This window comes from Larimichthys crocea, chromosome III (assembly GCF_000972845.2).
Source record: "Larimichthys crocea isolate SSNF chromosome III, L_crocea_2.0, whole genome shotgun sequence".
Lineage (NCBI taxonomy): Eukaryota > Metazoa > Chordata > Actinopteri > Sciaenidae > Larimichthys > Larimichthys crocea.
Genome location: NC_040013.1, coordinates 22,382,626 through 22,401,539, shown reverse-complemented (window position 1 = coordinate 22,401,539; position 18,914 = coordinate 22,382,626). Strand labels below are relative to the sequence as shown.

The 18,914-nt window shown below is 39.5% G+C and overlaps 2 protein-coding genes across 4 annotated transcripts; one reads left to right on the top strand and one right to left on the bottom strand.

Moving 5' to 3' along the window:
• Positions 1 to 8,252: 8,252 nt before the first annotated feature.
• Positions 8,253 to 11,673, bottom strand: fbxo5 (F-box protein 5). Of its 2 annotated transcripts, none has more exons than XM_027272732.1 (6): positions 11,514 to 11,673; positions 10,235 to 10,863; positions 9,802 to 9,972; positions 9,395 to 9,485; positions 8,964 to 9,173; positions 8,253 to 8,810 (listed from the first exon to the last, which is right to left on the bottom strand). In XM_027272732.1, the coding sequence occupies exons 2-6, from the start codon at positions 10,837 to 10,839 to the stop codon at positions 8,550 to 8,552; spliced, it is 1,338 nt and encodes a 445-aa protein (XP_027128533.1). In that variant the 5' UTR covers positions 10,840 to 10,863; positions 11,514 to 11,673; the 3' UTR covers positions 8,253 to 8,549. The 2 variants fall into 2 exon arrangements, with proteins under 2 accessions (XP_027128533.1, XP_010737522.3); XM_010739220.3 differs by having other exon boundaries at positions 11,525 to 11,672.
• A 2,284-nt stretch (positions 11,674 to 13,957) lies between these two features.
• Positions 13,958 to 17,502, top strand: mtrf1l (mitochondrial translational release factor 1-like). 2 transcript variants are annotated; one of them, XM_027274246.1, is made up of 9 exons: positions 13,962 to 14,004; positions 14,409 to 14,824; positions 14,981 to 15,060; positions 15,164 to 15,268; positions 15,453 to 15,531; positions 16,030 to 16,193; positions 16,508 to 16,625; positions 16,838 to 16,974; positions 17,056 to 17,502. In XM_027274246.1, the coding sequence occupies exons 2-9, from the start codon at positions 14,422 to 14,424 to the stop codon at positions 17,266 to 17,268; spliced, it is 1,299 nt and encodes a 432-aa protein (XP_027130047.1). In that variant the 5' UTR covers positions 13,962 to 14,004; positions 14,409 to 14,421; the 3' UTR covers positions 17,269 to 17,502. The 2 variants fall into 2 exon arrangements, with proteins under 2 accessions (XP_019109292.2, XP_027130047.1); XM_019253747.2 differs by having other exon boundaries at positions 13,958 to 14,824.
• The last annotated feature ends 1,412 nt before the right edge of the window (positions 17,503 to 18,914 follow it).

Below are 18,914 nucleotides of genomic sequence, written 5' to 3'. Positions count from 1 at the left end.
GTAACACTGACATGAAAACACTAAGTGCTCTCCGTCTTTCCTTGTTAACCCGGAAGCATTTGTGTTGCTGCCATCTTGCCGGCTGTCCCAGTAGCAGGTTTGTCTTTCTTCAGGTTGTCATTTGTACTGATGAGAAAGAAAATCCAGAAAAACGTGATTTTTGTGTGTTCTTTTTCCTCTTGCAAGAGGTTTAAATTAAAAAAGAAAAACACATCATGACAGAAATTTGGTTTGGTAACTCTGAAAACTTTGCTAGCCATGAAAAGATGACGTGTTTCTTCATTATCATGAATAAAGTTACTCCAGTAGATTCAACAGAATCGGTATATATATATATAGAAAACTGTGACTTCGCCTGCAACTGCAAACACAAGCAACCACAAACTACCCTATAACACAATTGTGTTGGATCAAAGTGTGTACATTTTATTGACATAATCGCACTGTAGCCTTCATATTCAGTTTCAACACCTTTAATTTCCATTCAGCTGGCCTTCACAGTTTTAGTGGAAGTAGGGAACATTGGATACTGCTAATGGGCAGTTGCATAATGTGTAAAGGGTTGTGTGATTGTCTTAAGGTCTGAAAGTAGCCACACTTTCAGGCATGTTGTCATGCTTCACGCCATTAGTGGACTTCTAAGTTCCACAGCTTTGCTCTGTAATGGCTCCCACTGTAGGAGGAAATGTTTACCGGAGACGGGTGATGAAAGAAGTTGAAGTGCAAATGGACTGTTCGTTTCCACTCTGTTCTTCACAACTTCTTGTTTTCTAACCCTTTAATAGATTTCCGGCAGTCCTGCAAAGCCAGAGTGTCGTCTCAGGATAAATTAACTTTATTTGATCCGACATGCCTAAATGTGATGTTTAGGTCACGATCTGTGACATTTATGTAAATGTCTGCTTTGCTGTTTTCTTCTTAAACGGCAGTGACACAATAGTGATTCACCTTCTATTCAGTTCATGAGAGCTTTTCCATTTGTTCCTCCAACAACTGATGCACCTCCACACATGCCAACCTATGCCACAGAAGTTAGACCTGCAGAAGTATTAACCCATAAGAACCCATGGTGACACCAGTGTAACAAGTCTACTGCCGTCTACTGGCAATGGCAGTAATACTATGACAAATTTAATTATATCGCCATCTGCAGGCAAAGAGTGTTAGTGCTACAGGTTCTTTTTATAGCTGCTTTGTTAAAGGTTTTGTATAATTAATAAACATCTATAAAACTGACTCAAAGATTAACATGAAGCTTTGTCATTGTCCATCAGACAAGATAGCCCAAGGGTGCATTTTATTATTTAGAGTTGGTAAACGCAAACATTGGTCCGGATACCGGTCAGTATGTTGTCTTAATTTTAGGTAATGGGCTGGTTTAGCTGGGGCAAGGTATGAGGGCAAAGTGACTGTACAGACAAGATCCTCAGAGATGAGAACACAGGTTACTGGAGAGGTCAAACAACAAAAAGAATAACATGCAGACAACACTACACTGCCATAATTAATGCACTAGTACATAGTGTACACAGTGTACTACATAGAAGTGTACAAATGGGAATTGGGACACAGCAAAACATGAAAAGGGAAAAGGGAACAGGAGGAGAAGACTGCAATTAACAATCAGTGTTATAGGATCAAGTGGCATCTAATGGTGTAGTTGCAGATAGCAACACTCTCCACCTGCCTTCCCTCAGCATCAGTCAGTCAGTCAATATTTCATTTCTTTGCCCTGATTAACCCTTTAAACTACTTCTCAGTTGAGTAATTAATCTGTATTTCTGCAACAAAATCAAAAAAGAAAACAGTATTTTCATACAATTCATCCGATTTTTGTCCAAAGTGCGTGGTGACTCACTTTGTTTCTAAGTGTCGAGGTGGCAGCTGATATTTGACTCATAAATGTCATGAGGAATGTTCTGCAGGACTGGAACCAGATCACATATAATTACAAACAGAGGTATCACTCTGCGTGGCTAAAAGGACTTTGCTGATTCAGCATTAGTTCAGATCAGTTTGTGATCAGATCGTTTGAGTTTACGCGTGGTAAAACAAAACTAAGAGTGAGTCTAGATAATGAATGAGAGATGGACATTTTTTCTAATTATTATTGCTAAACACTCGTGTAACATTGAAGAGGACATTAACTAATTATGTAATCAAACATTAAATGTTCTCATCTAGTAATTAAAATAAGTAGTGTTTCATTTTAACTATGTGATTTGGTTAAAATTATCAGAATCACTTTTATTGGCCAGGTATGTGTTACACTTTACTCTCAGTGTACATACAGTATTATAAACATAAGACTAGTATGTACAGATAAAAAACATATATACATAAATATGCATATCTATATATACAGTATATAAACAATAATCACATTTGTAAACAAAAAAAAGTATGAGTGATGCTATTTACATTTTAATTTTATTTCTTTCATTCATCATTTGCAGGCAGTTGTCATTAAAAAACTGTGGTCAATATGTATGTTTTTGTGTGAGTGTTTTTGTGTGGCTGTGTGTATAGATCTGTGTGTGTGTGTGTGTGTGTGTGTGTGTGTGTGTGTGTGTGTGTGTGTGTGTGTGTGTCCACTCTTCAGGACATTTGTGATTACTGCCTGCTTTGTGGAGAGGCTTCACTCATTAACTCTCATCACTGCTGATCTTAATGGACCAAACAGAGTAAAAATAGACAGACAGAGAGGGCTGCAACCTTTTTAACACCAAGCACTGTGCACATCCCTGTGTGTGTGTTTGAGCGTGTGCTTAAACTCAGCTCTTCTTCCTGTATGTTGAAAGAATCAAGTATCTCTGCTGCGCACACCCATACATCTGTGGATATAACTCATAAATCAGAGGCTTTGTGAACCTCTTCAGGTCCTATCATCTTATTGTCATATCTCATCTTTACAGATTACAAACGATCAACAGATTTCATCTGGTGAGGCTGCAGAGCTGTGTATGAAGGAAGAAGTCTTTGCGTCATTGTTCTGGTACGAAATGATGCAATGCATTGTTGATAAAAGTATTTTGAAATGACAAATATACTCTTAGCTGTTTTAACGTGGTTACAGTTACAGTAATACTTATTTATTGCAAGCTGAGTTTAATTTGAATAGCTTTTGCCATCATTTGCATTGGTTAGGATTTACACCAAAGCAATGCAATGCAACCTGGAAACACAGGCCGCATATCTCATTCTTGCCCCTGGGATGTTCTTGGGTAGCGGTCGTTTTATCTTCCAAATACGTTACCTGGCTAATTTCAGACTATTGTTTTAAAACTGTATGATTGTCTGACTGCAAAAATCTACAGAAATAAGACCCAAAGTTGTAATAGAGTGAAACTATCCAGCCACAAAAGTTACTACAGCTAAAGAGTGCAGGGTTCTCTTTATTTTCCCAAATAACTTCCCATTGAAATCTTCATTATTATTCCTTCAAACTGCTCACAACACCAAATCCATGCGATCCATGAGGTTTTCCAACTGTGAAAAACCAAACAATCCCCTTTAAATGTATGAACATTAAATTGAATGTTGCTGAAATAAAGAACGTAAACTCGAATGACATGATAGAAAAACAGAAGAGCCGTCAAATTCTTCTCTAACATCCAGCAGCCACAACATTCTACTTGCTGTATTTGTTCTACCTTTTTTAAAATATTAAAAACATAAAGTCAGCGGCCAAGCTTCATTTTCCCCTCCTCATCCTCAGTCTGAGGTATTGATTCACTTGCTGCTTCATCCTCATTTCCCCAGAGGCGTGAGTGACAGCTTCTTTTCAGGGCTTCTACAGTTCAACTTGTGGTGACATACGGCCAGTTGACATGTGGAAGTCACTGCGTATCAAGATCATCAAACCTGCAAAACACACACACGCACGCAGCTCACATGGTCCGGATGTTATACACAAACTGCCGTCCTCTATCCTTGGGCTGAAATCACCAATTAAAAAAAAAACAGATTCAATAAATGAGCAGATAAAACACAAAGAATGGTGACAGAAAGGAGGAGAGAAGGAGGGCTGAAAAATACTCACAACTCATCAAATAATACAACAATATTTAATTATAGGTGAGAGGATATTTTGCATTTTTAGAAATGACTTTCAGACCTGCAGAAAGTTGCTTTAAATGGCTTAACAACCGCTTCAAGCCTGCATTTATGTTCAACTATACAATAGTATAGCACTCCTGGCTGATAAACACCTGTTAATGAACACACACACAAGCATTCACACAAACACACGACAGTCTCAAATGACTTTTACAATTAGCAGCAGGTCTGATTGTGTTGGGGATGTGTCTCGGTGCAGCAGCCGATCAATAAAGCTGACAGATAAATTACCATGAGTCGCAGAGGCAGTGAAAGGACACAGCACCAGACTAATGAGGAACCGCCACCGAGGCGGCATCAGCAGCTCTGACGTTTTACAAAATAGTCCATTTAGATCCATCACTGTGACATTTTCTTACACGTTAGGCGTACAGCTGCTGCTCTTTTCTCTTTTTGTATCAACACATCTGTGTCTCGTGTTACTTTGAGGCCAACAAAACTCACTGCTCCGTGACTGGATTTGAACATTTGTGGTCATTTGACATAGAGAAAAAGAGAGAGAGATGGTTAATTAATTAGGTGTTTATACGTGAGATCCAGAGGTGCTACTGTGTGGATTTTATTGCCCTTGTATGGAGCCATGCTATATGTTTGCCCCTGATTTCTAAGCTAAGCTGATGGTTCGAATTCATGTTGAGCAAACAGATATGAGAGTGGTATTGACCTGCTTGTCTAACTCCTGTGGCACCAAAGCAAATAAGAGTATTTCCCAAAATGTCAAACTGTTCCTTTAATGCTGAAAAGAGCTGGAAACTGTGTCCCAAATCTACATAAACATCGACCCTTTTCAAAGTTTTTCTTTTGGCACAAAATCCAAAACTGTGGTAAATCTCCAGGCTTCAGATGACAAATCTGATCAGTGTAGTGTATCTCAGACATCAGTGTGACAAAAACAAGATGAAAAGGTTAGATCTGGAGCACAATGACAAATAAATTGGAACGTTTAACTTTTTATTACGTTTAATCAATGTAAATAGAGTCAGTGAGTCATGAGTCAGTTAAATGATGACACGTGCACAGAATGGCTCCACGTGTTTTACACATGTCTATGTAATGATAATGAATGGAGGATGGTTCAAGACTGTTCTGATCGTGTTGAAGCACTGACCTGCCGTGGTTTATTTTGCAACAATGACAATCTCGCTGTACATTATTCCACGTATTACATGGCTACTTACTGCAGGGATCAATAATTTGCCGCAATATTGATTTAAAAGCGATTTTATTGCTTCGGTTGTGGTTCACCAGTGTCTAGGATCAGAGCTGATGCTATGAACTGCGTCAGAAAGCACCATCTGTAGACATATAAGGCTCACTCAAAAACATAATGATAATTAATTTCAGGTGATTATACACTAATGAAATCACAGTTGTGCATATTATCTTCCATTTCTACCATATTCTGTAATTTTACACACTGGACCTTTAACTAACGATGAGGTATTAGATTAGTAGTAACTCATATTTAATTACATGTATTCCTACACTGACTGCAAGATTCCAACAAAGCACACAGAACTTTACAAAAGCAAAGGAGAAAGTGCAGTGAATCACTTGTTAAGGATGGCTACAACAGTGGCATTTGTACAGGACCCTATCTGACAGTGACGAGATGATGAGAGGGGTTAAATATCACACAGGTTCCTATACAACGTCCATTTTTGCTGCGGAAAACTCTTTAAGAGAAATGTAAAATGTGAAATGAAACTAAAAAAATAACAGAGTCCATACCTGAAATTATACTTTATATTTTAAAATAATGCAACTGAACGCTTTCTGAGAACAGGCAGAGTTTTTCACATTACCAGACATCCAGCTGAACAGAAATAATTTCCATGCAAGAGCTGACACATGAATGAAAGTTGACTAATGTTGATATGTGTCATCACAACAAAACACACACACACACACGAGAGAGACAAGAGAAAGAAATGGGTCATCCTGCAAATGTCAGAGGTAACTATCTAATGTCAGCGATGCTATTTGTAGCTTCATAACTCTCCTAAACAAACGATGACTGATTCAAGCAAACTTCATTTTTAAGGGCAAAGTGACAGAGGCTATTTTTAATATATTTAAGGCGTGTTTTGAATGGGTGCTTTCCCAGAGCTCCAGGTCAGATTGTCAGTGATGAGAAGTGACTTTATCATGCGAAGGCGTCCTTTCTTCTCTCTCTCTCAAAATAGACACACGCTGTTAATGAATTGGCAAATGTGCAGAGAAACACTTTGGTTTGCTTTCGTATGAAAAATCACAAGTTGGTGGTGACTTAAGCACCGCTTGTACGGTATTATGAATCATTGTAGAGCACAAAAACATGCACACGGCGAGTGCATGACAAATAATATAACAAGAGAGTGATCGAGCAAACACAATGTGAAAAACTTTTAGGGTTGAATCATCAACAACTGACATCAGGCTCAATTAAATTTTTGATGTATTGAAAGAAATGTTCCTCTTTGTCTCTAATAGTCTGCTTGTAGAACACTGTGTTCCAGCTGATTAGTATTGCACTTGTGTAAAGTTGGGGTGTTCACAAGAGACAAATTTACAAGAAGAATGACCAAAATTGATGCAGCAGAGGACGATGATAAAGATGATAGAAAACCAGCAGAGACATTAGAGCCTAGATTTGTTCAGTATAATAATGTTTGTTAAGAGTCTATGAGCTAGCGAGCAGCTGTAGTAGTGACAGTGTTTGCTTCAGGTCTGATGATGCTGACTGAAACTCCTCAAAGAAAACAACTCTTTTCAGGTGTATAATATCTCCCAACAGCATGACTATATGGCCAACTGCAGGAAAGAAACTGAATCTAATGTTTCTGAACTTTATTTAAAGACCTGCAGATACTGAAATACCCTGTTATAGTTGTAATATCCAGTGTACAATATTCCAGTTAATGCAGAGAGCTTCAGAGGACAACAATGCTGCCCTCTGGTGAAGAAAATCAAGACATGACTGCCAGAAAATCTGACCAAGAATAGTTTTGAGGGTTTATAGGTTTGAGGATGGGTGACTCAAACACTACAGAACAACACTACAGAACAACAAATGTACATAAGTACAATCATCAAAATCACAGCAGTGTGCATAAAAATATAATAGTGCAACGAAAACCTAATAATAAATTAAGACCTGTAGGCATTTAGTTTTAATTAAAAACCTACAACAAAATCTTTTCAGAGACCTTGACTGTGACCTGGACACGTGATCTGAGTTTGTACATGTACAGCTTTCATTGAGGATGAGAGACCGAAGGTGCTGCTGATAGAGGTCTCTCCTGCTGCACTGCAGTCTGATGGAGCCTCACATTGTACAGCATCACACAGTAAGAGTCTCTCATGTGCACGCTGCATCACAGCAAACACTGAGAAAATAACAAGGTGTGTCCGTTAACACATACTGATCATAGTCAGGATTTTTGGGCCTCTGTAGTAGAAAGGTTTGTCTTTATAAAGAACAGGACAGAAAAAAGGTGTCTGTAAATCACATTTTCTATATAATAGTAGTGTAGAAAGTTAAGTGAATGCATTTAAAGTTCGGATCATTGCATTTTTAAATGGTTAAATAACGTCGCCCTGATCCTAACTTCTCTCCACTGGCTTCCTGTCTGCAAGGGTCTGGCTCCAGGTTACATAGCAGAGATGTCGAGCCCTTATGAGCCAGTCTGCAGCCTTAGAGCCCCAGGCACGGCCCTAACTGGCTGTTCAAGTGTTCAAGTGGAAGCTTAAATCTAAATGAGGCCATGCTTTTGCCATCAGGACACCCCTGACTTCGGAGCAGGGAATCAGTGACGTTATAAAAAGGTGCTATATAATTAAAGTTATTATAACAATACTGTATGTCACATCTTTATATACTGACTAATGTGATGCAGGAGCCATTTTCACTAGCTCTGTGATAAATGTGCCGTCAAAGAACCACAAGAACACAGGATATGTTTTATGAAACATCTATTTACAGGAAAACACATATACAGTTAATATGAACATTTAAAGACCTCCAGAGGATCAACATTTATTTAAAAGTATTCAAAACTATTTAAAATACAATATAAGACATTTACATCCATTTCATTTTAAAATATAATAAAACTGTACAATTTAAAGCCTAGTCAGTCTACATTTCTTTATTTTTTGGCATCAGATGTGTTTGTCGCTCACAGACGACAACATTTTTAGCCAGATGACACTCTCTGGTTGATTGTCCCAGTAGTGTTTTAAGTGCTTCAGTCAGATTCAGTTAGGTAGAGCCACAGCTCGGGCATGTAACAAAGCTTTGGTGCCACAGTGCACAGTCAGGCGCCCACGTAAAAGCTTTCCCCACCCGCCCGAACATCGGAGGGAGTCAGCGGTAACACTGCCAGTCCAGGGAAAGTTGACCCACCCAGTTAAAACAGTCGGTAAATAAAAACCTCAGTAAAGCTCCGTCACAGGCGCCGGATGCTCCTCTTGCTGCGAGCGCTGCCTGGTATGATCGGGGTTGTTTTGGGGCAGGAGAAGTTGGATCTGGGCTTCACCACTCTGCAGGGGGTGGAGCCGTGGAAGGGCTCCTGGCAGTTTGTGCAGAAGTCGAAGAGACAGCTGGAGCGAGTGCACGTGGCCCTCTGAACCTCCGCCAGATGTGTTGCTGGTGAGCCGCAACGCTTGCAGGGACGCAGGGACTCGTGTTGCTTCAGACTGCTGGCAGCCTGGACAGAAGAATTCAAAAGAAACAAGAGACAGACTTTGTTAAAGACTTAAATGTGATGATTCACTGTTTTATCTCATCTCACATTGTTGGAAATTCAATATGTCAAACAAAACAAGACATTTGTTGACATCACCTTGGACTAGACACTCACCTGCATGTATTCAGTGAAGCGTGTACAGTTGGGCGTGTGGCTCTTCTGAGAGAGGACCGTGTGCTGTTTGCCCCTGGAGGCTGGGGTGAATGAGGACGATGACGGAGTACTTGAGGAGGCCAGGGTCTGCATGCAAGACAGCACCACCCTGGACACAGTCTGATCTCTTGTCAGACCGCAGCCCCTTTGTCTTAGAGAGCTCCTTGACTCCTTAAAAAAAAAAGAAATAGAAACACATTAGATCATGAAAGACACCTGGAATAAGTCTTGGACACACATGTTGCACATAATGTTTTGTGAATATTAGTTTTCGATGCTGTAAGTCTTTATGTACGTAAGGTATCTGGAAAATATTCCACTGTATGTCCTCAAAAGCACCAAGATATCAGCTGTTTCTTTATAGCAGAGTGAGTTTGTGGGAGTTTACTCACCCTTAGCGCCTGCTCGGCTTCTCTGCACCTTTTCAGAGCTGCTGTATCCTCACAGATGATCCTCCTCCATGTCCTGCTCACTTTCTTACAGCTGTGACATAAGAGGTGAGTACATAATGAACACAAAATAAATAAAATAAAGAAGTAGAAACTTTCATGATTCATGTCAGGGTTCAAAAGTCTTGCCTTAGATAATCTTAGCCCTAACAACAGACAGTATCTTCTTTGGGCTAAAACAGCATTTATTCCTGCTGTAACTTCACTTTCCTACTCGTTTTCTTGTATATATCTAAATTATTTTTACCATTTATTAGCGGCTGTAATTTTAAACAGAATCTAAATTGCACATTGATCATCCGTTGCGAGTATGAACCCTCGCTCCACATATTAAAACATTTGTAGTTTACCTAATGAGGTCCATGTCCCCGAGCAGGGACAGGATGTTTGTCAGGATGCTTCTCATGTTTCTGGACAGCAGAGATGAAAACACGTCGACATACTCCAGGCCCATGTGGCCTCCGATCACCCGATCCAACAGGTGATCATTTGCCACCTTGTGTACGATGGTCCAGTCAAACCTGAGATGCAGAAAAACCCCACGGTGATTCACTTATTTACTCGACCTTTTATAGTATAACATATTTAGTACAATTGAAACAAGACGCTTGGTTGTTTATAGCTCTTAATGATTTCACTGAATATAGGAAACCAGTGAAAAACAACAACTACTCTACAGACAAACAGAGTTAATCTGCGTCGAGAAGAACTGGTACTTCAAGTGTGCAACTATTTACAACAGGAGGAGGGACAGCTATAGAGTCATCATTTAAATGTATCTACCTCTTATTCTTCCGATAGCCCTTGGCAAGCCTGTCACACACGTCCTGCTGGAACTTCAGTATAGGCAGGTTGGCATCGTGTTGGCTGGAGGGGGTGGATGACAGCGAGCATGCTGCTGTTCTCCTGTGATGACTCACAGGAGTGGAGGCTGAAACTACTACTGGACGGCTCGTGTTCTTTTTGGAGGGAGAATGTCTTGGTGATACGGTCTTTTCTTGGTGTGTAGCAGCAGAAGGCAGCAGGTTCGCCGGGGTTTTTTCCTGGATGTGGTCGTCCTCTTCCTCCCCGTGGTGATCGTGTAACTGACTGTTGTGCAGAGACAGATAACCGCTGTCCTCAAACGCCTCATCCAGATGCCCATCGTGCTCCCTGCTGCTGTTTTCCTTGTTGTGGACCGGTCTGGTGTTGTCGTTCAGAGAGAACAACACCGTGGTCACATCATTGGGTGGACTCTGAGGTTTGACGGGGGTTGGGGGTTTCACTGGGGAAGCTTTAAGGTGAAGCGCCTTGGACTCTACAGCAGCAGAGCTTTTATCCATATTGTTGGCCATGGTTGTAGGCTCACAGCGAGGGAATTTCATTATTACTTTCTTACAGTGAAACATACACACTGTGCAGCTTGTAGATTTCTGGAGAGAGGGGGGGAAACAAATCATTTGTGTTAGGTCAAGCCTGCTAAACAACATGCAAACCAGCTCTAAACCAACAGTAACACATTATTTCTCTGACATGAAAGAAATATAAAGCACACATGTCAATATTAATGTTAAACCGTCAGCACGAACGTTGAATATCATTGAAAACTTCGACAGTTTGCAAAACCAATAATTGATTTTGGCGCGATGTGGATTTGGCGGCAGTGACGTAGAGATACTTTCTATGCAAGTCTTTATAATAAACACGTTAATAAGTTGGCTCCTTTTTTAATCGACACACATCTTTGAAACGATCTCCTGTGCATTATTAGATTGATAATAATAAAGTCAAACGTGCAGAGATGAAGCTACTGACTTGCGTTTACGCGCCTATAGTAAGTGTAGCTTCAAACTACTACTGTGCCATATTATTAACATTTATTACAACAGCCACATGCACAACTATCATATGATATAAATATGCTTTGAAATGCACACTAGGTTGTTTTGTTCGCTGACGTTTAACTCCTCAAGTTAGTCGTCCGACCAACAGCTAACTAACCCAGCTAGTACCGCGGCTAGCTGAAGCTACAGTTAGCCGCATCTTTAACAATATTAAATAAACATTAGCAGGAGATACTGACTTGTATCTTACCTTTATGTTTAGTACGTCGTTATCTAAAGCGGACACGCTTCCTCGCTTTCCCTCCTTTTGGCCGCTTGAGCTGACTTTCCCACATTAAATGCTCCCCTCGACTGAAAAATCCGCCAGTTGTTCGTCCCTATTTGAAATCGGTGGGCAAAAGGCGCAAGCCAATCACAGCGAAGAGGGGCGTGTGTCCCTTTAAACCATCGACCAATGAGAGCTCAGATTGATGGAGCGGCGACGTCAAGTCGACGTTTGTAGTTCCATCACGCACGTCGAGTTGTAGTCCAGCTTGTATTTCCCATCCCACAGCCTCTCCACACTCACTTACAGTGTTTATAACTTAAAACTATAAAGTTTTTAAATATATAAAACCTGTAAATTGTATATAAGGCTACAACATACTTTAAGTTTAAGTTTATTATTTGTTATTTAAAAGAGGAGACACTCAGCACCTCATGATTTACATATTGTATAGTTCACTGTTACTTGGATTTTATAGATAGATAGATAGATAGATAGATAGATAGATAGATAGATATACCATATTTATCCCAAGCTGGGAAATTACAGTGTATAGATATCTTTTGCATATATTTTATATTTCATGTATATTGCTGTTTGCACCAGGGATATGAGGGAAACGTCATTTCAATCCTCTGTACGCCCTGTACATATTGCTGCACTGACCATAAAGTTGACTTGCCTTGTCTCATTAAGAGCACAATATCTGTGTAACAGCATTACATATAAATAATATAAATAAGCTAAAATAGTAAAATACAATACTATAGAAGAAAAATATGTCTGAATGTTCTATACACTGCACAAGACAAGGTTGTTACAACTATATTCAAGTACTGAGAAGTATTACTACATAAACAGATATAAACATAAGATAAGATAAGATAAGATAAGATAAGATAAGATAAGATAAGATAATACTTTATTTATCCCACAACGGGGAAATTCACTTGTTTACAGCAGCGAAAAATAGTCAAGGAGGGAAAACACAAGTGTACATATTTACAAAAAGTACTAAAGTAGAATGTGCTAAAACAAGTACTAAGGTAGAACATAAACTTAGAAAGTGTCATGTACACAGCTATATTTCACAAAGTAGTTGATTGCATTTTGCAGACAGGAATATTAGTAGTGGCAGTAAACGGTAAACACCAAAATTATATTTTTATATCTTAAAATTACTCGATTGGTTCATGGTTTTATCTGTATGAACATTTTTTTTATAGCTAGTGTATGTTTATTATACAGTTTTAAATAGTAACCACTGCTCTACAAACACAAAATCTTAAGAGTTTTATTTCTGTCAGGAAGCCTACCGTTAGAAAAAGATAAAAACACTGGTAATTCACAGGACAGTTTGGTTTACACCCCCGCCTGGAATGTGTGAAACAGGCCTTTCATTGAAACCAGTCAGGGGGGAAGTTGCAGGATGGGGCAGTGGGTGGTTTAGATACAGGATCCCACTTATGTTTCACTTCACTGTTACAGACAAATGGGAACAAATCCAAGTCACATACAAACTTTATTAGGGTGGTTTCAGTGGGTTGTGTTGAAATTCAATGTCCAACACAGAGAAATGGGTGGACAAAAAGGTCTAACAGCTGAAAGAGGAAATGAGAAAACTCCTTGAGGCCAGTGACGGACGGACAGACGGAGACAGAGAATGTGTGAAGTTGTGTTTGTAGAAGTGAGAAGGAGGTGGGTCACTTTCTGAACCCTGAAGTTTAACATCTTTGCACCCTGGAGTGCAAAATGCTAATTAAATAATGATCCCACTGTCAGTCCTGTTTTCAATTCAAAGTCCAATTTACAATTCCATACAGTCATTTCAATTACAACTACAGAGCAGCACAGGTAAAGCGGCCAAATAAGTATGCACCGGTAAGACTAACAACTGAAATGCTAAGGGCCTGCATCGTTCTTGAGCTGTGAAAAAACTATTTGTTGACATTTTGCTGAAATTAAATTATGTTTTTTATTGAAATTACCAACAACTAGTAGACACACAACAAACCTGTGGCAGGTAATCTATGGATTATGGCTGAAGACAACGTATGATCTGTCACTTTTAGTCTATATATTTTCAGGTGAAGAATCAGATTTATTGCCAGTAGGTTTTCACATACAAGGATCTTTTTTTTATGTTATGTTATGATGCATAACTAACATGAAGTAACAAAATATAAGGGAGATCAAAATGAGGTAGTCCAAAAGATGTGAAAGATGTTAATGCATAGAGTCTGTAGATTTTGGATTTATATACTGCACACATAAACAGTATCAGAATCAAAATCACTTTAATTTGCCAGATATATATATATATATATATATATATATATATATATATATATATATATATAGGAACCATTGGTGTCGGAACTATCTTTTTTTTTAGTCTGCTGCGGAAGATATGCCATCCACTGCGCATGCGCGCCATATCCAACATGTCCGCGCCCAACAACAAGGTGGTGAAGGCTGAGTATTTTTCATAACAAGCGTTAATAAGCAGCTTGTTAGACAGTCTGTGCACAGTTTGGGACTGAATCCTGTTTCGTTAGAGTCATACCGAAGTTTAAGATGCTCAGAAAACGTTAACTGAAGCAGTGTTGAGTGATTTCAGTGAGTTGTCTGCTGTCTCTGATGCTTTTATTTTGAAATTCGACCTTTAATCGAACAAAACAAGTGCAAAACTTCAGCTTTTGTTTTGTTAAACGAATGCATTACTTGGATTTAGAATATCTCCACTTATAACAATTATAGTAGCATATAACTTTGCTGCAAATACAAGTTTTTAAATGACATTTGGCTGAAAGCAGTATGCACCAAAGCCAAGTCATACTGGGATCTTTTTGGTGACTCTTCCACACAGATCTGCTCATACAATGGCTTACAGGAGAGCTGTGAGCCTTCTGCTGAGAAGAAGCGAGTGTGTCTTTAATCCGTGCACACCTCGTTTACTAAAATCACCCAACATCAGCAGCCAGACTTTAAGATTTCATGATCACTGCATCAGAACCACAAGGAGCGTTCACACCTGTACGCCGCTCATGGTGGCCAGGTTACTGTCGGTGGATGAGCTTTTTGCCAAGAGGTCTCTGCAGGAGTACCTGAAGAAGATGGAGACAGAGTACGATGAATGTTTGAGAGAGACAGATGAGCAGAGCAATGAGGACGAACTGAGAGCCAGGAGGATCAGAGCGTCCCTGCTGGCTCCTCTTATCCACAGCATCAGAGAGCTGAACACCAAACAAAAAGACTTTGCAGAGACGGAGACACTCCTGAAAGGTGAGACTGCTGCCACACAAAGACAGGAAATGTGTGAAATAGCGCTAATTACAAAGCTGTAATTTCATTTATTTTAAAACATCAGACTGTTGTCATGGCCTCAGTGTATAAATTGGCATTCCTTAGTTCAAGATGTGTTTCTGTTTTTCCTCAAAGATGAAGATCCGGCCTTGCGAGAACTGGCAGAGCTGGAAAGAGAAAGCTGTTTGCAGCACATTCGAGATCTAAGTCAAAAGGTAGAACTAATGTAAAACCACAAGCTACGGCTGTTTTTTGTTTCAGTACTTTTAGTAACATTTTTTTATACATCACTTCTATCTTGTTTCCACCACCACTCAGATCCTGGATCTGTTGATCCCTGAAGAGGAGGCAGATCTAAGCGACCTCGTCTTAGAGGTTACAGCTGGTATCGGGGGCCAGGAGGCCATGCTGTTCAGTGCTGAGGTCTGGAAGTACTTTACGTATATAAGTATTCAAAACTGTTCTTGTGGACTATAATACCTGAAAAAGGAAGTATTTATTAAGAGAGAGAACTATAATAGTTTTCATTTAGACACAAAAACAAATTTGGGATCCTGTTCATTAGGAAATATTTTTAAGTCCTTGGAATGTCTCGTCTCCTCTGCAGATGTTTGACATGTACCAGGGCTACGCTCAGCACCAGGGCTGGTCCTTTGACATCCTGGAGCACACGACCAGCGAAATAGGTCAGTGGACGCAGACACTCACGATTATATGGACACATTAAGTGGGTTACAGTCAAATTGGACTCTGGACAGTTAGTCTCTTGAATTACCTGTTCATGCACACACTTCAGGCTGTATTTCTTCATCGCAGAGTGAACGGTGAGTGATGGCAGACAAACATACACTGAAAGTATGTGTGAGATGATAATTAGATAGAGCTGCTTATGTAAACCAAAACATGTGTGTGTGTGTTCTTTTTACATTATAACCTATGTTGCAGTGACAGACACAAGACACAAGGGGGAGCCCTTCCTACACCACAGATATGTGAGATTGCCACTGTGGTGTGGCAACATAATGTTTGCACAGTTAGAACATTTTTGTGGTTGGAAGGTTAAAGGTTCAGATTTAATAGACACTATTTAAATCCCTCTCTTTGATATCAACATTTCAAATTACTACATGTCATTGCCTCCAGCAGGCAGTCAAATTGTGGTGTTATTTTCCCACTGCGTCCAGGTGGACTGCGTCACGCCTCGGCCAGCATCAGTGGCCCTCAGAGCTACAAGAGGATGAAGTTTGAGGCTGGAGTCCATCGAGTTCAGAGAGTTCCCAAGACTGAAAAACAAGGCAGAATGCACACCAGCACCATGACTGTCGCTGTACTACCACAACCCACTGAGGTACAATGATGGATGGATGACACGAACACAAACAGTGTGTTCTGCTGTTGTTTTCTCTTTTTTTGCTGTTAAAATAACACATTTTTTCTACAGGAATATTTACAGATCAAATAAAGAAACATGTTGAGTGCATCTTGTTTCCCTTTACACAATGCCTTTCCTCTTGAAATTAGATATTGGGGGTGGAAATGATTCCAAATTAATCATGACTCATGAAAATCATGGAAGCAAACTGCAGAAATATGAAAGAAAAATCTTCCTGTGTTAGTTTTTTTTAACACTGATTTACCATGTGTTTGTGTGTTCTGTGTCAGATCTCTTTCACGATCAACCCGAAGGACCTGAGGATAGAAACAAAGAGAGCAAGTGGAGCTGGAGGTCAACATGTCAACACCACAGACAGCGCAGTCAGAATAGTCCATCTGCCTACAGGTAAATAAAAGTGTTAATCCACTGACACTGCTGTTAATGAATGCGCTTGACAGACACCATTTATGTAAAATACCTCTATGCCCATTTCTGAGTCTGTTTACTTTCATCAAAACCACAAAGAACAGGTTTATGTGGTGTCTGTCTTCCTCTTAGGAGTAGTTAAGTGAGATGCCCACATAAGAATAGTACTTTAACACTCGTGTGTTTGTTAGGTGTGGTTGCAGAGTGCCAGCAGGAACGTTCCCAGCTGAAGAACAGGGAGAAAGCCATGAAGGCTCTGAGAGCAAAACTGTACAGCATGAAACTAGAGGAAGAGACCAGCAAACGCTACAACCAGCGCAAAATACAGGTGAGATATATACATACGGTTTAATGTAATCTACAGGTGGAGACGTTCAAAACTTCAAAACGTTTCTTCTTTCTTCTCCAGATTGGCACCAAAGGCAGATCAGAGAAGATTCGAACCTACAACTTTGCCCAGGACCGTGTAACAGACCACCGGATCGGCATGACGGTGCACGACGTCAAGAACTTCCTGTTGGGAGAGGATCTGCTCGACGAGATGAATTCATCGCTACAGGAATTCTCCAACCAGGAGACGGTCATAGAACTTCTAGGAGAAAACGATCAGGACGATTTATGAGTTTGAACACGGATTCTTGCTACATGTTTAAAGCACTGACTGTTATATTGGTCTACTGCAGGAAATCATGATGGATTATAAAGGTGACCAAGTCTTAATGCTTCTGTCCATCTGTAACAAACATTGTAATTTCGTACAAAGCGCAAACAAAAAGTGTCTAATAAAATAACTGTTTCCAAGTGTTTAGCCTGTAAGAGTATGTGTTTTACAAATTAAATAATTAATTTAAAATCAGTTGTGTGTTGCCCTACTTTGATGAAAGTATGTGGACACTTAATAAGGCCTGGATCGCAGTCGACTTTTGTTTTGTTTTTAGTGTATTGTTTTGTGTTGTTTTTATATGCATAATTTTAAATGAAAGAATGTTAAAAAAAAAAGTACAAGTACCCAAAAAATCTACTTAATTACAGTAACGTGAGTATTTGTAATTCATTACTTCCACCCCTGGTAGTATCTCCTGTTTTGGACTTATTAGAAGAGCGAGCTCTGTCCTGGACTGTCCTCTGGACTCCATAAAGGAAGTTGGGGAGAGAAGGATGTTAGCCAAGCTGACATCCATCATGGACAACCCCTCTCACCCCCTACATGACCCGTGGGGTCCCTGAGCAGCTCCTTCAGCAGCAGACTGCTACACCCACGGTGTAAGAAGGAGAGGTTTTGCAGGTCCGTCATCCCTACTGCTGTCAGACTTTACAACACCTGCACCACCTGAGCATATTGTAGTTTCCTGTTCATGTCTCATTGCAATTTTTTTTTTCTATTTTATTTCATTTGTACCTTGCAGTTATTATTTATATCATGGGCACTTACTTTTGTAATATTATTTATATTATGGTCACTACTCTTGCAATAATATTTATTATTTGTATCATGGTCACTTTCTTTGCAATATTTCTTACACTATGGTCACTTTACATTACAATACTCTTTTTATATATCATGCCACTTTTATCCTCAGCACGTGTCTGTTTGAAGGTTAATTGTTTTTCGTGTTTGTTTTTTTTGTGTAGGTTATAGATATTTCTGTCTGTTTATTGTGGGTTTTTTTGTGCCTTTTCTACTTTGTTCTAATTCACTTTCCTATATCTAATCTAATCTCATATTGGACAATGACTCTCACCCTCTCTGTGACACAGAGAGCTCCTTCAGCAGCAGACTCCTCTCTCTGAAATGCACCACAGAGCGACACAGGAAATCATTTCTGCCTGCGGTCATTATTGAATATAATGCCTCCCTCAGCTGACACATACACGGACATTTACTTTGCATTTGTTGCACTTTATTTATTTAATGTAGTGTAGTAGTAGTAGTAGTGTAGTATTATTTAATGGAGTATTGTAACTAAAATAATTTCCCCCTGGGATTATTAAAGTATTTCTGATTCTGATTCTGATATCTAATCTATCCCTCAGATGACACATACACAGACATTTACTTTTGCATTTGTTGCACTTTATTTATTTAATGTAGTGTAGTAGTAGTAGTAGTGTAGTAGTATTGTAGTATTATTTAATGGAGTATTGTAACTAAAATAATTTCCCCCTGGGATTATTAAAGTATTTCTGATTCTGATTCTGATATCTAATCGTGTGTGTATCTGAGTGTGAGTGTGATTAGATGCAGCAACTGAGTCACTTTATATGGGG